General features: G+C 40.4%; 1 protein-coding gene across 14 annotated transcripts in view; it reads right to left on the minus strand.

The window, feature by feature from the left end:
• Positions 1–21,910, minus strand: part of EPB41 (erythrocyte membrane protein band 4.1) — a 103,047-nt gene that overhangs the window by 64,396 nt on the left and 16,741 nt on the right. For 4 of the 14 annotated variants that reach the window (XM_081335096.1, XM_081335094.1, XM_081335095.1 and 1 more), the window contains exon 1: positions 12,225–12,457. The exons of 2 other annotated variants lie outside the window; for them this stretch is intronic. In XM_081335096.1, the coding sequence (XP_081191222.1) occupies positions 12,225–12,265 (41 nt within the window). In that variant the 5' untranslated portion in view covers positions 12,266–12,457. Of the gene's footprint in view, positions 1–12,224; positions 12,463–21,910 lie in introns of those variants that run through there. 8 more of the 14 variants (XM_081335088.1, XM_081335098.1, XM_081335087.1 and 5 more) reach the window with 4 other exon arrangements.

A 21,910-nucleotide genomic window follows, 5' to 3' on the forward strand; every position in this document is an offset into this window, starting at 1 on the left:
TTTTTTAACTGTGTACAGGTAGTCCTCAACTTCCGACTACAATTGGGACTGGAATTACAGTCACAAGTTGTGGTCATAAGTAAGTTGGACCTGATTTGACAAGTTTTATGCTGGCCATTAAGCAAATCATGCAGTTGTTGAATGAATCCAGCTTCCCCAATGGGTGCTTTGTCACTGCAGGATGCTGCAGCTGGTTGTAAATGCAAGCTGATTGCCAAGTGTCACAGTTGAGATCATACGACTACAGGGGTGGGGCAATAATCATAAATGAAACTACAGGTTGTAAATCACTTTACAACTTTGAATCATCATTAAACAAACACTTGTAAGGCAAGGGCTATCTGCATTTTTCACATTGGTGACATACGAAAAGGATGCATCCCCTTATCATAGGCACCTGGTGGCTCTCTGTAGTATGTGTCACAGCACAGGAGATACTTTACTCCCAGTCACTGAGCATTAAAACATCCATGGCTTCTGCTTCACGAAAAATGGGGGGAAAGTTCATGTATTATTACACATGCATCTAATACACATCCACCTCCATGAACATATCAACACTGCAACCCAATGATCTCTTTTTTCCTAACACCTTTACCAATATTTATAAACAGCATGCCATTTACTACGCACAAGAGTTAAAAAAACAAAAATTCCAGGATTCTTAATATGGAAAGGTTATTACAATGGAAAAGAATTAGAATTCTTTTCCATTGTAATATCCTTTCCATATTGTTCTTTTAATCTTCCTTTTACATACAAGGGAAGCTTAATCTCTCATACTGGCTTTGCATACTGCAGTAATCTATAAATCAAAGTATATAATGGTTGGGTTGACGCAAGACAGTAAGCCAAAACCAAAATCAATAAACTATAGATTTGTCCAATATGAGAACAGGCCTTAGATTTACTATTTTATATACTGCATGTAGATCCCATATTTTGTCTCATGCTTATTTGGAGACCTCCCCCCATTTTATTCCACCTAAAACAATCTTGGGCTCAGAGCAAGTGACTAGCCAAATATCACATAATGAATTTGGTGGTCAAGTGTGGATTTAAACCTGAGTTTGCTGGTTGAGGTTTGACCCCATAACTGTTATACTCATTACTACATTCTCAAATATCTAAGCAAGTGACATTGACAGGACCTCACTGCAGTGTTCTCTAATCAACAAAACAGGTATGGCCTCACTGTAGCCTTTCCACTGCAACATTTTCAAATAATCTGCAATTATTCTAAACCAGTTCAATATTTCAAAAGCACAGCTTTAGCAATATGGATGTCTTTAAACTAGATATGAAAGGTGCAACTTTATGTATATTGATCCAAAGTAAGTATAGCTGAATTTCTATTTTGACATATTATATTTACAATTATAGGTAGTCCTCGACTTACAGAGGTTCATTTAGTGACCATTCAAAGTTACAGTGGCACTGAAAAAAGTGACTTATGACTAATTTTCCCACTACTGTTGTAGTGTCCCCATGGTCACGTGATCAGAATTCAGACACTTGGCAATTGACTCATGTTTATGATGGTTACAGCGTCCAGGGATCATGCAATCACCTTTAGCAACCTTCTGACACGCAAAGTCAATGGAGAAGCCTGAATCACTTAACAACCATGTTACTAACTTAACGACTGCAGTGATTCACTTAATAACAATGGCAAGAAAGGTCATAAAATGGGACAAAACTCACTTAACAAATGTCTCAATGACAGAAATTTTGGGCTCAATTGTGGCTGTAAGTCGAGGACCACTGTACAGCCTTGTATAAGAGATATTTAAAGGATGAACTCTGTGGTACTGAGTACCTCTTGCGTAGCGTTATTAGTAGTTTGTAACATGCCTGCCAACGTTGTAACTGGAGCGCTTGAGAAATTTCACTGAAGGAACAGTAGATAAATGCCACCTTTATATGTGATTTCACAGTCGGGGACCTGGATTATAATCCAAGAATTTTGCATGAAGCTATTTCTATTGTAGCGCTGAGTTGATCTCAAAGCTCAGCAGGGCAAGTGCTAAATAATGCTTGGGTTGAAGACTAGCAGGCAATCCCAGTCCTGGTGATTAGGCCAAGAAGTCAATGGAAAAGAATACCCTGGAAGAAGGCAATGGCAAATCACTTTATGTTGTTGCCAAAATCCTACATGGATTGCCTTTATAGTTCCCAGGAATCAAATTCAGATTGACCTTGGCGGCAGGGGGATCAAGCAGATCATGAATCCCTTTTAAAAATATTATTTGAAAGCATAAGAATATATAATACAATCAAAGTAGAATTGTGTGACTACACAGCTTGGTCCATTTTTAAACCAAAATAAAAGTTTGCTTTAAAAGGACCAGATTAAAGCAGTTGAAGAAATGGCTTTTGTTTTCTAGTGCACCAAAATCCACGTTGCCTCTTGCACCATGAAGATGGTAAGAAGTCCTTTAAAAGGGACATTTTCTACATTTGAAAGTTTAAATATGCTACAAGTGTGATCCCTGCATTTAAATGTTACAGAGAAGAGAGATTTGCCAAGCCTGAAAATAAGTAAATGTTTTTGGAAGGGAAACTAAACACTGTCCTTTTAAGAATGTATTATACTTAGATTTCTTGCCAGAGAATCATTCTGCTCCAGGTCAACCAATGATTGGAGTTATGGCAGGTACATGCAAGATATTTTTGTCTGCTGCTGCTTCTAGCTTCCAGCAGACAGACGGGACAAATATTTTCCAAAGGGTAATTTTTGGAATGTATTTCATATACTGTTGTCTCTGTTTAAAAGTAACTAATACAATGTATTTTAGTGCGTTAACAATTTTGTTATTCTCGAGTTTGTCACTTGTCAACAGTCACTTGTCAACAGAAGAGTTTCTTCAATCTTTAAAAGATCTTCCATTCAACAATGCCTTTATGTTGGAGGAACTATCTTCCGTCCTTCTTTACTTTGATATCAACACTCTTTGAAAAGAAAATCAGCTTTGGAGGGATCCATGGAAGATGTGTGAAACAGATATGGTCTCACTATACAGTAATAGGGCTGCAGAAGAAAGGGGACAACTGCTTCCTTTCCTATGAGCAAGAAACAGTGAGTGGACTTCTGCTCAATAAATGATTCTGAGAGTATTCTGGATCTAATCCATTACTCTCCAGTTTATTAATTTTAATCCTACACTATTACATTATGCACATGTTTATTTTGATGTGCATAATCAATGTCTGAAATAATACATAACTGTAAAACACTATCAGTGCTTTAGGCAGTCTATTTGTCTTTTCTCCACGAAGGAGCTGGGGGCTATAGATAATAATATTATTAATTTAATTTAATCTTTGTTTCTATATTTTTATTATTCATTGATAATTGTGTAAATAATACATGTAAATAATACGTGCAAATGATTATATTCTATTTTGCTTAATTTGTTTAATGCACTTATTTTCCAGGAAGAGAAAGCAGCCAAAAGGGAAAGAAAGTCTGAAAAAAGTCCTCTTTTCACCTCGGTCTGTGTGCCAAAGCCAGCTGGCTGCAAACTCTCCATTCAGGGAATTTCAAAACATTTTCCCTCCTCTCTTGGGGCTCCTGCACAGACAGCAGCCCAGGAGGTGGTAGTTGCTAACAATAGACCACTCATGTTGCAGAAAAACACGCAGATGCAGCCCCCCACGTGCTGAAGGCCTTTTATGGGGGAAAAAATGTTCCTGGTCATGCATATTAATAATGGCGGCCTCCTAGAAAGATTTCCTAAAATAAAGACATTTGACTACATTAAAGACAGCCAGCCCTTGTCAGCTTCTTGAATGGATGCCCTTTGAGGAGGCGTAACTGCCGCATCTTAGATTCTTTCAACTTGTCATTTAGCACAAAAACAAACATTGGTCATTAAGTGAAGGGTTGAAACGACATGTTTACAGTGGTGATCCTGGCATAATCATTAAGAGGAGAGAGAGGTGAAAGGATTAGAGCGTATGGCAGGGAGACCAGAGAAGTTTATAGGCTTTCCAAGAAATTGGGGGAAGGAGGGAGACTGAGCATTAAAAATGCAAAACAGCCATGCTTGATCTAGGTTACATTGGAAGACTTTTATTTCCCCAGAGATATTCCTCAGAAATACTGAGTTATTTTTATTATTTCATTTTTATATCTGAAGGCCAGTCCGGGAGAGAAAAGATAATGATAGCTATTCCATGCTGGGTCCCATTTTACCTTCTACCGTATATAGGCAAAGGTGTCTGCAGGTTGTTATCAAAAAAGGCAATAAGGCCACAACAAGGCAACCAAAATTCTGTACAAGCAACACAAAAAAACCCCCACTACCATTGACTTGATTGTCAAATTCTGAGATGCCCCAAATATATGCATAAAATAAACAGACCTATTATGCCTTGGACTCAGAGATAACCTTTCTTCTTTTTGCCATATAATGATTTGCTTGAGATTAACTTACATAATCCATTGCCCAGAGACAACAATTTGTAATACATTTGCATTATTCAATTTTACGTTAATGTGGCATTCCCATGATTGCTCATGATTAGTTGAACAAACCAGTATACTTTTATGGTATTGACAATTGGCTGAGCACCTCTTAAGGTACTAAATTGCCAAATAGGCTTGAAACCTATGAACAAGTAGAGTGAGGCAGGCAAGCTATACCACTTCAAAACCTTTGAACATTTGAATGTGAAGCATGGTAATCATTAAAAATCATATACAAACTATTTTATTTTTCAACTATGAGTTTTCTAAAAATAGAAGCACAGACCTGTGGCATGTTAATGAGAATTTTTGTAAACTTTTGCAATTCATGAGCCTTTAAAGTAGCAGTGAATTTATTAAAGATTCTTTATTGCTTTTGCTAGAGGGGATAAATTATCTTTTGAAAACCTCACAGTTGTATTAGTCAATACCATCAACTGACTGATCTCTTATCACACTTAGAAATGTTTTTTTCTCATGCTTATTTCCTTCATGGACAAATGGATGACATTAGACTGCAGGGCTTTTGCAGAAGGCTGTTTTAAATCTGGTCTCCTTTTCCATATGGTTTACTCCATCTGATGGGACTGAATTCAACTCATGGACCAGATTGAATTCTCACTTTGTTCTACAATATCCAAAACTTGGGGTGCAACCTATTGAAGTAAATGTACTGATCATTTTAATAATTCATATTTAAACTTCACCAGTATTGTATTATTGGAGGCCTTTGAGGTTCAGGAGCTGTAGCTGGCTGGCAGATTCGCTCCCTGGTATAACATAGGCCAGCTTCATAATATGGCATACAACCCAAAAAGGAGATTTAGATAAAAATGACCTTAGAAATCTGAGAGAGAAAAAATCCACATCAACACTGTATTTTATATATATATAGTATGTCCATCCAGCCTGGTGTCCACTCCACAGTTTTGCATATCCATATCCAAAATAAGGAACAACAAACTTTTGATCCTCTGTACGCTGTGAGCACTCTAATTGCCAGAAGTAAACTCATGCCTTACAGCATGGGCTCCAGAATGAACAGCTGATACCAAATCATATCACAATCAGCTGTCTGTTTATTTATTTATCTCTTCTTGAGTAAAACAAATATAAAACAAACTCAATTTTGCAGATAAGTAAAATACATTTATTGATTGTAGTAATTTCAGAAAAAAAAGTATTCCCCCGTTATTGAGCAACTGCTAGTTTGCACTGCTATGAATCAGGAGTATAAAAGGAGCACACAAGCCCAGAAAGCAGAAATAAACCATGTCCATCTGCAGTCATGCTGTTCCTGGATTGCAATCAATAAGTCAATAAAAAACAATAGCTTCAAAGTCTGGTTTGCTATCCTAAAGCAAATTTTAGAATAGTCATTCACTAATTCTGTTCATAGAGCACAGTAAGTCAAAGCCCACAACTTGCTAACTTCATTATTTAAACCGAGAAATCTACTAGCAGAGGTTGACCAATAAGGTTGTAACCTTGCCCAGTTGCAATACCTAATAATTTAATATAAAAGAAGTCAGAACACTGAAGAGGAAAGTTGTACATATAACCCCTAGTTGATTTTTTTAGTGCATGGTCATTTTCTTTTCGGTCCAAAGTATCAACCAAATAATTATATTAAAACTAATTTTTTTTTTATTGAAAAGTTTTAAAATACAGTTTTCCTTTAAAAATCCCCCCTTCCCCCTCCCTCCTCCCCCCTCCCTACCTCCCCCCCTCCCCCCCTCCCCCCCCCGACTTCCCAGAGCTAAATACAAGGTATATATATAAAAAGCAATCATAAACAATCATATACTAACAATTATAAACTCTAAAATCCATCAATCTCTAGCTTATATAAGATAAAACAAATGATAATAATATTAAATATGTATAAAAAGAAACTAAAATAATAAAAGGAAAAAAAACGAAAGAAGACTTATTCAAATGCTACATAAAACTTCTTAACCCTATACTTGTTCTGGATAAAATCAATCCATTTTCTCCATTCCATAATATAGCGTTCTTGCGAATGATCCTTCAAATAGGCCGAAATCTTCGCCATCTCTGCCAGGTCGGAAACCTTTAAAGTCCACTCCTCTATGGTCGGCAGTTCCTCTTTCCTCCAGTATTGGCCTATCAAAAGTCTTGCCGCCGTAATTAAGTTCAACATCAACTTGGTGTCCACAACTGTAACATCTGTAATTATTCCCAACAAAAAAAATTGCGGACAAAACTTTATCCTCTGTTTAAAAATCTTCTGCATGTTCCACCAGACTTTTATCCAAAAAGCCTTAACCTTTTTACAAGTCCACCATATATGAAAATATGTTGCATCTTCATCACCACACCTCCAACATTTAGGCTGATAATTCGGATACATACTTGCAAGCTTTTTGGGATCTAAATGCCATCTATAAAACATTTTGTAAAAATTCTCTCTTAAATTTTGAGCTTGTGTAAATTTTACGTTCCTCACCCAAATCTTTTCCCATGTGTCCATTGTGATAACTTCCTGGATATTTTGGGCCCATTTTATCATACAATCCTTAACAAGCTCTGTTTCTGAGTCAATCTCTATCAATGCAAGATATATCCGTTTGATATGTGCTGGTCCCTGATTCCTGATTTGCTTTATCAAATTTTCATCAGTCATTGTAAATCCATTTTTCTGGTCGTCTTTCCACCTGGCCCGTAACTGAGTATATTGAAACCAAGGCATTTTCAAATTTGCTTTGAAACGTCTTTTTGCCTTCAATTCCTACCAAAACAAACAGGGTAACCCAGAATGTCTCTTTGCTATATGGATTATTTTATAAAAAGCGGGGGGGGGAATACTGCAGAGATCATGACAAAATAATGAGAATTGAATCTGTCTGCCTCTTGTGGTCTGGAACATGAAAAGCAAAAAGACTTCTATCCTGTAGCTATAAATAATGCCTCAATTCACATTCAAAGCTCAGCAAAGAAAAAAATACAACTCCCAAAGGACAGCTGTGAAGTGGTTAAAAACCCAAAGTTTGGAGAAAATGTTTTACAGTCCCAGGCAAGATAAGTTTTCTACCAAGGCAAACTCTCCATGGTGCTCCATTTATATTCCTTGGACAGGAAGATACAGGTAATCCTCGACTTACGGCCACAATTGAGCTCAAACTTGATGTTGCTAAGTGAGACAGTTGTTAAGTGAATTTTGCCCCATTTTACGATCTTTCTTGCCACAGTTTTTATTTTTATTTTAATCCCATTTATATCCCGCCCTTCTCCGAAGACTCAGGGCGGCTTACAAGCTTAGCAGTAGCCTTCATTCTATGTATATGCCTGCTTATTAGGGCTTTCGCCCCCCCCAGCGGCATTATTACAAAGTCAGCTTAATTGCCCCCAACAATCTGGGTCCTCATTTTACCTACCTCGGAAGGATGGAAGGCTAAGTCAACTTTGATTGTTGAATGATTGCAATTATGAAGTTAGTAACACGGTTATTAAGTGAATCTGGCTTTCCCATTGACTTTGCTTGTCAGAAGGTCTCAAAAGGTGATCATATCACCCCAAGACACTGCAATGTCATAAATATGAACCAATTGCCAAGCATCTGAATTTTGATCACGTAACCATAGGGATGCTGCAACAGTTAAAAGTGTGGGAAATGGTCATCAAGTCCCCTTTTTCAGTGCCATTGTATCTTCGAATGGTCACTAAATGAATTGTTGTAAGTCAAGGATTACCGGTAATTTCAATGGTTAATAGAAGGTCCCGTGGCCAGAGGACCCCAGTTAGTGACTTGAGATCTTTTCCAGTCAATCATAGCTTTCCTTGATCAAATTTTAGATACTCCCTTCTGTTTTGTTGTCGTTGTGGATCTAGGTTGTTTCCTCATTAGCACCACAACCAAATCCTTTCAATTCATTATCAGACTGGCAAAGCTGTAAAAGCAAAGCTGTCCTTTCTAGAAGCCATTACCGTAATTCCATTTTCGGAAAGTTGACTTCAGATATTTCCTTAGAGGAAGGAGCCGTGCTTCTTGGCAAGACGTAACCTGATTCTTCTAAGAAAAACATCTGGGCTGCAATCCGTGCACTTGTTCATAAACAATGTTTGCAAGTTCCGTGGTCCGATGAGGTTTTTGTTTTTTGTTTTGCTTCTTAAGTCTTCTTGAACTTTAGCAGTCCCTTTAGTGGGTGCGCTCAGGGTGCAGTGGGCAGGCCAGAGCAAAGCTAATGGAGGTAACTGAGATAGTATGCCAATGGAGACGGCATGCAACTGATGTGACGTTCCTTTGTATTTAATGTATTTTCTCTTTTGTCTCATGAACACAACATGGCAACCATTACTTGTGTGCCTCTGTTTTAGATGCCACAGCCATGGTGCCTGGGGTAAAGAAACAGTCAATAGCAACTATTTCTGCCCATTCTACTATGTCTAGTAGTGTGGGTCCCTTTGGGGGCATTGCTTACCTTCTCCATCAGGCACCTGTCTTGTGGAATAGCCTCTGTGCTGAGATGGAGGCAGCCCTGACCTTGTTGGCATTCTGGAAGGCTTTTCCCCCCAAGAACACAGGACAGGATGCTAATGGAACTCTGGTGTGGGTGTGGTTTTTATGAGTAACTGATATTGTGGCTTTTTTCAGCCCTGTTTCTTCTTAAAAGATTGATATAGCTAGTTTATTTATATTTCTTTTCACCATCCAGAGTAGACAAAAAGGAAGGAAGGAAGGAAGGAAGGAAGGAAGGAAGGAAGGAAGGAAGGAAGGAAGGAAGGAAGGAAGGAAGGAAGGAGGGAGGGAGGCCATTGCTAGCTTCCTTCTGCATAATTCATTATCATGCCAATCACAACAAACAGAATCTAAGCCTTTCCACAGCAAATCACCCAGACAGGATTTGATGCATTATGGGTAAAAAAGCCAGTGCTTTTTTTTGTAAAAAAAAATGCTGGAACTCACACATGTCATACAGCCCGCCTTGCCTACCATACCCAAAAAAGGTGCTAGAACAACGTTCTGGGTGTTCTATGACAAAAAAAGCCCTGGTAATAGCACTAGTAATAGCACTTAGACTTCTATACCACTTCATAGTGCTTTACAGCCCTCTCTATTGCCCCCAACAATCTGGGTCCTCACTTTACTGACCTCGGAAGGATGAAAAGCTGAGTCAATCTTGAGCTGATCAGGATTGAACTGCTAGCAGTTGGCAGAGTTAGTCTGCAATACTGCATTCTAACCAATGTGCTACCATGGCTCTAATGATGGGAGTTGTAGTAGAACACATGTGAAAATCTCCTAGGCAGAAAATGCTGGTTCAGAGATTTGTGGTCCCTGTATATAGTACATTGTTCCCCAAAGCTGAAAGCAAAGAACTCTCACTTCCCTAACGTAAAGAGTTAAGATTTCTTTTCAGCTACAAGTCATGTATATCTATGTAACTACCAGTCAAAAACTGGCATAAATTAAATAATAACTACATTTGGGGGGGGAAATCAATTGTGGTCAGGTTTCTCGCAATGAAACACTACCTTCATGCTTTGTATTATTAGCATCATCAACAGGATGGTAGTTAGTGTTTTTTTAAGTTCTACAGCATTCTTCAATGAGTAAAGCCCATCTGTTGATCCAGCTAAGCCTTCTGTTTCCAGATAAACATGGAAAGGTTATGCAACAAGCCTCTAGTATTGAAATTCAGCACTGGCACATTATGCTGCTCCTTCAAATATGCATACAGAAAAGAAATTTAACAAATGCACAGAGGAACTTGGGCAGTAAAATTGAATGGTGTCTCTGGCCCAGTTCAGACATCCAATTATTAATAGTTTAACAAATCGTGGTTTGCTACTGAATAGCATTTAGACATACACTGCTCTACAGTGCTTTACAGCACTCTCTAAAAGGTTTACAGAGTCAGCATATTGTCCCTAACTATCTGGGTCCTCATTTTACCGACCTCAGAAGGATGGAAGGCTGAGTCAACCTTGAGCCAGTCAGGATCGAACTCTTGGCAGTGGAATGCAAAGTTAACCTGCAATATTGCATTCTCACCACTGTGCCACCAGGGCTCTGGAAGACAGCAACTGTGACTTGCAATTCACAGCATCTGGGTTCACCCAGCATGCTGGGCCATAAGTCAAACAAATCATGTTATATCATAGATTCTCATTTCCCACTACTACTTAGTCCAAAAGAAAGCCCTTTCAAATGGATTAATTCCACATCAGCAAACTAGGTCGGGGCTTCCAAAGAACAGACTGAAAGCACCAGATACTACAGTCTCGTTGAAATTAAATAGATCCAGATCCAGTTAGCCTTGAACAGCACAAGATCTATTTGGCGCAGCCAAAAATAAATTTACATACAACACTTTGTATTCCACAGAAGAAAGATATAAATATGACAAAACAGATGCCTCCCTCTCACTTCTTTAGTGGAGGAAGGAATTACTTTAAATTTGGCAAAAGAAGAATCCAAAAGTCTGAATGAATGAACCTACTCAGATCTGTTTCATTAGCTTCCCCTTTCATGCTGCTGTCAGAGAAGAAAATCCACCTCACTTTGACCGTGTCCCTGCCTAAACTCTGGGGCACCTGCTAGTATTTCCCTAAAGGTATAGGTTCAAGGTGAAACTGACAAGGCATTTACCCTTGTTGCTGAAACTGACAAATCTCTTCAATTTGATTACCAACCACAGGAAAAAACACTTGTCATCTTCTATCAGGCACAAGAAACCGGAAACAATTCAAAGAACTGATCAGTGTAGTAAGTTTATTGTCACTCGCCTATAGATAGGAATCTCACCAGACAAAACACTCACTACACAACTACTGGATGAATACTGCAAAGTTTTAGGGAGCATCTCCCTTCAGCCGCTTCCTCTCCACAAGCCACTCATGGCTAATGAGCCCTTTCACTCCTCCCCTCAATTCAGTGCCTGTAGGAGAAGAGCAGGCAGAGCTGGGGGGTGGGGGGTGGAATTAAACATGTCATCAGCTTAGAGTCATTGCGTTCCCACAAGCACTATATGTCCAACCTCTCCTGAATTTCACTGACCCTTATCTGGTACGAATTTAGTGTTGAACTTGATTTGACCAGATTCTTGTGAATAGAGTTCAATAAAACTTCTATATTCGTAGTGCCTGTTATTAATCTGTTCAACTCAAGTTCACCACTAACCTTATCCTCAGGTGCCTCTTCCCTAATCCGCAAAAGTCAGGAGAACCTGAAGAATTTCAGCATTGTTTTGCTGCAATCCTAAAGCCTACCTACCTGGAACAAAACAGAATAAACCAAGGCAGCTGACATCTGAATAAAAATGGGAGCAGTTGTCTTTGCTAAACAGAAGCATCGGTATGTAACTCATAAATAAGGCACTTACATTTACAACAGAAATTCAAGAAAGATTTCCAATATAAATTCCTTTTTTCTGGGCAGGTTTCATATAAATCTCCATGATGCAAATCAGCGATCAAATATTAATGTTTCTACTACATACTTCTCCCTTTCAAAAATATGATTTATAATATGGAACGAACTACATAAGAAAACATTCAACAGAAAATATCCACTGCTGTAGAATAACAAACTACTTGCTAGAATTCTACCCCATAAAAAAATAAAAAAATGAATCCAGTAAGCATTCAGTTACATTGGAAAGGAAGGACTAAACAACGTAAACCAGAAGAACTGAATAATAATAATAATAAAGAAGTGCGACTAAACAAAGCCTTTGCTTCTGGAACAGTGGTTTCAACTCGTTAAGAATTTCACAAAGTTCATACTCACCAAAAAAGGAGCCAATTGCAGGAATCCGATAGGTAATTCATCAGAATCCATCAGTGTAGAATACATGGGGAAAAAGTGAGAGAAGCAATATATTTATTAGCCAAGCAATATAGCTTTGAAAAACAGTCATATATACAAGCATTCTTAAAGCGGAAAGAGTTTTATGTTTGTTTTTTGTTTCTTTGTGTGTGTGTTTTTTAAAAAAACTAGATGTCCCAGAGAATGCTAGTTTGGTGGCGTGCTTAAGGCACCAGGCTGGAAATCAGCAGACCATGAATTCTAATCCTTCTTTAAACACAAAGGAACTTGGGCCAGTAAGGAGGAGGCAATAACAAAATCTTGCCAAGAAAGCTGTATGAACTAGTTGTCAGGAGTGAACACTGACTCAAATGTTCCAGAGAGATGTTACTAAAACCCAACGAGAGATACCGGACTATCCTTTTTTAAAAAATTATATATTTATATGTATGTATGTGCCTGTGTGTGCATACGTTTATAAATATGATCAAAGAAGACTATACCAAACAGAAATTAAATGAGTGACATATGAAGATATGTCTATAAATTACTGTATTTCCTTGGTAGGAATTTTGCTGAGGAGCTGTCCCTCCTAACTTTTAAGAAAAAAAGGGAGAAAATGAATCAAAAGTAAAACTGGCATGCTAACTCATCCAACTGTATAGCCTTCTACCCTCCTAGGTACAGCCTATAGAAGGCTACAGCCAAATCTATATAAATTAGATACGTAAATAAATAAAATAAAACAGCCAACCCAGCCACATTAAGCTGCTGGCCTCTTCCATGTGGCTTTGTCTACCATCACAACAGATGAACCAGGATTCTAAATGAGCTCGGAGACGCCACAATCCCATTGGTGATGCACCTGCTTCCTGATTGACTCTCTGTGTGTAGCAATCTGAGGCAAGCCAGGAGTTGTTGGGATGAAGCCAATGGAAAGAACCCAAGAGGGCAAAACCAGGATGCAAGATAAAAGCAATGGTGCAGGTCCAAAGAACCTGTTTCAATTATGACTTCTCTTGAGAATGGCTGGATCTGCACACTGTACCAACTCTAATGTGAGCTTATCATGTGGTGTGCCATGATGGAGCCATTCACCCTAGGACAACAAAGACCTGGCAACAATGCTGCTGAAGTCCACCAAGATTAATCACTGTGGGCAAAAGACAGTTGAGAAGCCTAGGAATTTGAACTCTGTTATAAAAGCAAAGTAGAATACAAATCTTCTAAATAAATAACTGCAGTAGAAATATTTTCAAATTGATTGCGCCCAGTGTCTCTACACATGTAATTCTACCAAGTGACATTCCCATTTTCAGAGGTAATTTCACTTCTTAGGTAGATTTCAAATTCTGCAGAAGTTTGGTTAAAATAGAGTTATCTTGGAAGGCTTTTGATAAAAGAATTGGAAACTGGAGAGGAGGGACTGAATATGTTTAACCTTGAGAGAAGACACCCAAAGGGTGATAACCACCTCCATCGAAGTTCTGAAAGGATGGCATACAAAAGGCGATCCAAATCTTCTAATTGGTTCCAGAACACAGGACATAGCATAATACAGAAAATAGCAAGGGACACAGATTCTGGCTTAATGTCAGGAATGTTTCTTAACGCAACATCAGTTCATCAGGGCGTAGTTGAATGATTTATGGAGGAAGTGCAGTTTTCCTTGCTGGCTGTCTTCAGACAGGCTCTGGAAAGCCAATTCTCAAGGATGCAGTAATATGGATTTCTGCACTAAGCAGGAGAATGGACACTTCTGCTGTAGGAAGCTATGACTTCCCTTGAACTCTGATGACTTAAATGTAACGTCTCTTGAATGCAGTTTATGCAGTGAAATGCTCTGAGAAAGCCTGCAAACAGTGAAGAGCTAATAGCCATCCCTTGGGCCAACAAGAGGTGTCCTCAGCCCCTGAACGTGAAACTTCTACTAATTATTCTCAAAGGAAGAAATCAGCTTTCCCCATGGACCAACAATTGCATGAAGACAAAGAACAGTAATATTTGTTAGTAAACCAGGGATCAGGGATCACCATTCGATCATTAGATAGAATAAAGCAGGGGTCTTCAAACTTGTCCCTTTTATGACTTGTGGACTTCAACTCCCAGAATTCCTCAGCCAGGCACGCTGGCTGAGGAATTCTGGGAGTTGAAGTCCACAAGTCATAAAAGGGCCATGTTTGAAGACCCCTGGAGTAAAGTAACACTACCAATAGCAATTCACTTGACAACTATGGAAAGATTGTAAATAGCAACAACAATACATAGACTTATATACTGCTTCACAGTGCTTCACAGCCCTCTCTAAGTGGTTTACAGAGTTAGAATATTGCCCTCAACAATCTTGGTCCTCATTTTACCAACCTCAGAAGGATGGAAGGCTGAGTCAACCCTGAGCTGGTAAGACTCGAACTGCCAAACTGCAGGCAGCCGGCAGTCAGCAGAAGTAGCCTGCAGGACTGCACCACCAAGACTCAGTGGTGCTTTGCACAATGAACTACGTTCAAGCAATACCCCACCTCTCCCTGCCAGGGGGACTGGAGACCTCTTGCTTCAAAGGCAGAAGGTACCGTATCCTCAAAATAAAGCAATGCAAGAAAATTACAGTACAGGTAGTCCTCGGCTTATGACCACAATTGAGCTCAACATTTCTGTTGCTAAGTGAGACAGATGTTAAATGAATTCTCCCCCCTCCTTTTATGACCTTTCTTGCCACAGTTGTCAAGGGAATCACTGCAGTTGTTAAGTTAGTAACACGACTGTTAAGTGAATCTGTCTTCCCCATTGACTTTGCTTGGCAGAAGGTCGCAAAAAGTGATCACATGACCCCGGGACACTGCAACCGTCATAAATACGATCCAATTGCCGAGTGTCTGAATTTTGATCGTGCGACCACAGGGATGCTGCAATGGCCGTAGGTGTGGAAAACGGCCATAAGTCCCATTTTTCAGTGCTGTTGTTAACTTCGAACAGTCATGAAACAAACTGTTGTGAGAGCGGAGGTCTGCTCTCCGAGCTTGTGGGTTGATTTCTGAACATTTTGTTATCAAGCTTGGTAACATATTCAGCGGAATTTAAGGAATTCATTTTCCTCTGAAGATGTTACCCAGCCTGCTAACAAAACGTTGGGAAACCAACCCACAAGCTTGGAGAACGAACTCTCATCCTACACCAACGCTACAGGCCACCATCGCATCCAGGAAGCTGGCCAAGCCTGCAGGTGGCCAAGCCTGCAGGTCGCCAAGCCTGCTATTGCCGGAGGAAAAGACCATGGGACTGTTGACAGCGGAGGAGCCACAGATCTTTTGGGGCTCTCTTGCCCCGGAAAAGTTTCTTTGCTGCTTTGGTTGAAGCCCCGTTTTTCCCCTCTGGGCGTGTTACTGAAAGCCAGGCTCTGTGGCTAGCTGAGATCCGGCTCAGCGGCTCTTTCAAAGCAAACAGAACTGTCCTCCTCTGACCTGGGGATCTTATCTGGACAGACAGTGAATAAACAAACCCTCTTGACATTCACCTCTTGGAAGAAATCCCAAGAGCTTTCTGGCCTCCTCCATCCAGGCGGGGACACAGATGGTGCCAGAGATTAGACTATCCTGGGAATTAAACATGGCTGCACAAATGAGTTTCCTCATTCAACCCACTGGGGATGGCCAGGTGCCCCTGGAAGTTGGCGAAGGGAAGAGATCATCATGACAAATGGTTTATCTCTGCCGCCTCCCAGTAAGCATCAAGAAATAAAGCAGGGCAGACAAAAGGGATCCAGGACCAAGAAAATAAAAGCAAAAAAAAAGTAAAGCCAGGATCCTCTGTGAATGGCTGTGCTGGCCAACCCCAGTTCCTAATCCGTCGACAATTTTAATACTTACCTAAGCACTATTAGGGTTGGGGCAGCATCCGGCCACGAAGTTACTGTAAACAAAAGCTTTGCAGCTGGGACAAGTCCTGCTGCGGGGCAAAATAATGGGTTGATTTTATCATGCTGAAAAGACCCAAAGCTGTGTGTGTGTGTGTGTGTGTGTGTGTGTGTTTCTCAGAGCTGGAGGTGGGGAGAGAGAGAAAGGAAGGCAATCATGTGCACGGCAGTGTCCACAAAGGTTGGGCCTGAACAATGAAAGGGATAAGAAATTATGCTCAGTTTGCATCCAGGTCCCTTCTGGTGTAAAATGAGACATGGCACCATTTGGGATATTAATTACTTAAGGTCCCAGCGGGCATGGATCAAAACAGAAAACACAGGACTGAACACACACACACACACAGATACACACACCACACACAAAGGTGCAGATGGCTGCCACCCCAAGCATGCTTGCTTAGATGGTACAGTGTGGAGAAGGAGTTACTTCTGAGTAACTGCATCAAAAGGAAGAGAACGACTGAATTGCTCTAAAATGCAGGACTCCTAGTTGGGAATCTCAAAACGAGGCACAGCTTGTCTAGAAGAAGTCACTTTTGTTAACAAAAACAGCTTCCTACATTCCTTCTTATATCAGCCCTTTATCCAAGAGCTAAATTGCATAACGTATTAGGAAATGTTTTGCTTAACTATGTTTCCTAAATAAGCATCAAGCACCCCTGGCTGGTTTTGCACTACATATCAAACCCTGAGCCAAAGCTTACAAACGACAAGGACGTGCTAAGTCCAAGCAAAAGGATCTGATGAACAGAATCACCCAAACTAAAGACTTCCTTGGTTTCTATTTCTTTAGGGGCGGGGGAAATATCAGCCAGTGACAGGGCATCTTCTTTGCATATGGGGTCCATCTCCCATACTTCTAGCTAGGGCTGAGAACATGCCTTCCCGAAACCAGGAAGAATTGCTACTAATTTACAGAGGCAGTCCTTGACTTATGACCGCTATTGGGATCAGAATCTCTTGCCATTGGCCAGAAGATAGAAGGACCCAAATGTCCATGATCTCTGGATAATGCCCAGGTAGTTTATTTAGGCTGGGGATAATACTGAGCGTTTTGGGGTCTGTACATTTAGAGTCAGCATAAGATCCCTTGCGAGTATTTATTAAAGCTAGCTTGGGAGCAAGGACACCAGTGACATTGCTGGCATGTTGTAGGTATCTGAAAGCCCATCCCTAATGCTGTCACACACAGAGAGGCTGAAAATAGACAAGGTGCATTTCAGCTATTAGTTCTCATTGGAAACCCCCAGCAACACTTTCAAAGAGTTCAGGGCCTCCCTGGGAAATGGTTTAAAGGCCACAGAGCCATAGATTTGACAGAGTTTCTTGGCTGGCCTCAGGAGCATTTACAGCAGAGGTCCCCAACCTTTTGGGTACCAGGGACCGGTTCCATGGAGGGAGGTTGTTTCCACGAATCGGAAGGTGCGTGGTTTTGTGTGCTGCCTGCATCCCATAGATGGGGCTTTGCTTGTTTGTGCAGCCCAGTTGCTGGCATACCATGGCCCGGTACTGGTCCACAACCTGGGGGTTGGGGACCCCTGATCTACAGGATTATGGCCCAAAAAGCTGTGACTGTGATTTCAGAGCTCCTCCTGCTATTCATGTACATCAGTTTTCTGATAAATATCCATCTCTTCTTATTCAACCCTTTTCATGACTGTATTCTGATGATTACATTTATCCCTTCTATAATTATATTTTATGACTATTATGTCCCAAAGACCAATTACAGTATATTCAAACTTTAAGCCACAGGTGTCCAAACGTTTGGCTTGCCTGGGCTTCATGGAATAAAAAAGAATTGTCTGGGACTGCATATAAAATATATAATATAGTTTAAAGTATATAAATAACAAACTTCCTATATATTTTTTTTTTGCAATCTTGTGGGACTGCATTACAGGTAGTCCTTGACTTACGACCACAACTGAGCCCAAAATTTCTGTTGCTAAGCGAGACATTTGTTAAGCGAGTTTTGCCCCATTTTACGACCTTTCAGTTGTTAAGGGAATCACTGCAGTTGTGAAGTTAGTAACACGGTTGTTAAGCGAATCTGGCTTCCCCATTGACTTTGCTTGTCAGAAGGTCACAAAAGGGGGATCAATGACCCCAGGAAACTGCAACCGTCATGAATAGGAATCAATTGCCAAGTGTCCAAATCTTGATCACAGGGATGCTGCAATGTTTGTAAGTGTGATAAACGTCCATAAGTCACTTTTTTCAGTGCCGTTGTAACTTTGAATGGTCACTAAATGAATTGTTGTAAGTCGAGGACTACCTATCCAGGGCTGCATGTCCTGAGCATGCCGGCTTTAAGCTGAAAAAGGTGCTGACATTTTTTCCCTCTTGCCCACTATTTCCCCCGTCCCGGAAAATTCCTCATACAGTATAAACTATTATCACAGCCTGTTTTTTTCATGCTGTTCACTGTCTTCTCACATGCAGATCTCCCGGCGAGGAGATCTATAATGTAGTCCAATTTTGAAATCCCAAATTTTGGCATTGTTTCTGAAAAAAGGAAAGACGCAGGAAAGCAAATGGATCAATGTACTCAAATGGGTAATTTCCTTAGAATGAAAAGGCAATTTCTGGGTTTGGAAAACAAGTTTGACTCTGGAAAGAAAGCAAAAGAAGCTTTAAGGGAAATTTGAAGACTTTTCAGCTTGGAGGAACCTGTTTAAACACATGACCAGCATCATATCATACGGCATCTTCAAACAGAGAGGGTGTTGCAAACTTTTTTTTTTTAACCACCTGATCAAAATCGCACAGACAAGGCAGAAATGCTGATATACAAATCCTCACAATGAATGAATCGTGAAGTGACTGGACTGTCCCAGATGGCGAAATTTGACTGCTTTGATTAAAGATAATAATTTGACTGCTTTTCTTTGTACGTGGAAAAACATGTTTGGACTTTGGGCTTGATAAAGATAAAAATAAAGTTTTACTTTGGGATGTGATGATTAGATAAGTTTTGATTACAGAAACGTTGTGTACTGTTGGAGCTTAATAGATACACCTTTTATTTTAAGCTTTTGTGTATCTGTTTAAATTTAAAGTAGAGGTTGGCTTATTATAGATATTTGACTATAGAAACATTTAGCAGTATTATGTGTGTTTCTGGAATTGATATTACGATGCATTTATGGGTTATATATTTTATTTAGAGTAAGAGACTATAATGTCATTTACTATTATTATTATTATTATTATTATTATTATTATTATTATTATTATTATTATTATTTGACTGTTTGGTATGTATATCTCATATTTTTAGTTCTCGCTCTTCCTTTTTGTTTTGTTTTTTAACTACATCTCTACTAAAGAGAGTTGGAAGTAATTTTTCCCCCCATGTTCTTTTTAGTGGGGGGTTTTAAAGTCACTTTTAAAAATTTTCTCTGTTGTCTCCATCCCCCTTTTCCTTTTGTGTTGTTGTTTTGTATTTTAGATTTTTTATTTTTGAAACTTAATTTAAACTTCTTTAAACATAAGTCAGGGATACTGTCAAAACTAAATGGGACACAGTGGCTCAGTGGATTGGGATGCTGAGCTTGTCGATCAGAAGGTCGGCAGTTTGGCGGGTCGAATCCCGAGTGCCGCGTAGCAGAGTGAGCGCCTGTTACTCGTCCCAGCTTCTGCCAACCTAGCAGTTCGAAAGCACGTAAAAATGCAAGTAGAAAAATAGGGACCACTACGGTGGGAAGGTAACAGCGTTCCGTGCACCTCTGGCGTCTAGTCATGCCGGCCACATGACCACGGAGACGTCCTCGGACAAGCGCTGGCTCTTCGGCTTTGAAACGGAGATGAGCACCGGCCCCTAGAGTTGGAAACGACTGTGCGGGGGAACCTTTACCTTACTGTCAAAACTTATTCCGGGCCTTGCTCTCTATTTTGCTTGGGCAAGTCATCTATGGAGGATTAAGGAAGCGTGAAATTGAGACCCTTTTCTATAGATCAGGGGTAGGCAACCTCGGCTCTTTTATGACTCATGGACTTCAAGTCAGCTATGCTGACTCAGGAATTCTGGGAGTTGAAGTCCATGAGTCATAAAAGAGCCGAGGTTGCCTACCCCTGATCTATAGATTGAAGAGACATTGTAAAAAGGATTAGATAGAGAGATCTCATCTGAAATATTTGTTTATATATTTTTCTCATTAAATAAGGATGAGAAAGCTTATAACTATTTGTAGACCCATTATGTAAGTGAAGGAGAATTTATCAGGGTTTTTTTTATTATTATTATTATTATTTTCTTTCCAGCATCCAGCATCCAGTGGGTTTTGTTTTGTTTCGTTTCGTTTTTGTATGTTCAATGTGAGACTTATTTGATGTTTGGACCATTTCCCCCCCCCCTCTTTTTTGTACGCAATTTGTTGTTACTACTGTTGGATGTATGTTTTTCTGTATTCTCTGTTTTGCATGTTATTGTTGTTGATAAAACGTGATATATAGTAAAAAAAAAAGTCCTTGTGAAAAAGGGATCTGCTTATTTCTTCCCCCATCCAAGTCCCGTTCAGTCCTTGGTGATATTCATTCATTCTTTTGGCAGTGGCGGCATCTTAAAGAGCACCACCTCCTGCACTAACCCATGGCCAAATCCACTACGGCCTGGCTCTGGACATCAGCCCAGCCACAGCGTAGGAACCAGCCTTGCTATTTGGCTCGCTTCTCTCCACTTTCCGAGGGGATCCCCAAGCAGATGCCCATCTGCCTTCCAGAAGCAGCAAGCTGCTTGCAAGTTAGCCGACCACAGGAGGGATAATCTGTCTTCTCCCCACCGACACGTGTACTTGACACAACATCAGCTGCAGCAAGTCACATTACAGCACAACGTGGACGGGAGGTGGGGCGAATAAGTGGGTCACATTCCGCCCGTGCTTACGTCGACGTCTAAGGCTGCAAATGAACCGAGCTTCTGCTGGAGAGCAATTCTTGATTAGAGGATTATTATTTAGGGTGACAAATGCATCCAAACCTTTGGCTGCAGAGAGGGTGGCTGCTCGGTTGAATAACCCCAACACCAGCTTCCCTGATCTGAATGATGCAACTGGAGGTAGTCCTCAACTTACGACCACAACCGAGCCCAAAATGTATGCTGCCAAGTGAAACATTTGTTAAGCCCAGTTTTACGGCCTTCCTTGCCACAATTGTTAAGCGAATCACTGCAGCTGTTAAAGTGAATCCAGCTTCCCCATTGACTTGGCTTGTCAGAGGACCTGGTTGCTTTTATGATCCGCAGGGAGCAGCTGTGCTTCATATCAAGTCCCAAAGTGTTTCTTTCAAATCAGTTTCAGAGCAGACACATTCCTATTGCATCATATCTCTGGACAGTTAAGGTCCATCTTATCTTCCAGTGCGCCATCACCCTGATGCCCTTTGACCTTTTCAAGGCAAATGAAGCAGCACTACAATTGGCTTTCTCTGGCCCAAGTAATGGCCCTGACCTATTTCGGTGGCTTACATCGATTTCCCTCCTCATAAATCATACGGATGGCTTTTTTTTTCTTCAGCAAAGCAAATGCCCAGAAAACTTAATATTCTAAAGTGCTCAGGGCTGCTTCTGGAGCCTAGCAATCCTTCCCCCCTCCCCTTAATGTGGCCCCCTGCTTCCATCTGATCTGGCTGCAGTCTGATCAATATACACTTCCATTATCACCCTTATCAAGCCATCCAGTCCCCCCCCTGAAACAGGGAAAAATGCTTCCTTCAGCGGCAAAGGTCAGCCAGTGTTTCCGCTGTATCAGCCAGA

This window comes from Vipera berus (genome assembly GCF_964194415.1).
Source record: "Vipera berus genome assembly, chromosome: 9".
NCBI classification, from domain to species: Eukaryota; Metazoa; Chordata; class Lepidosauria; order Squamata; family Viperidae; genus Vipera; species Vipera berus.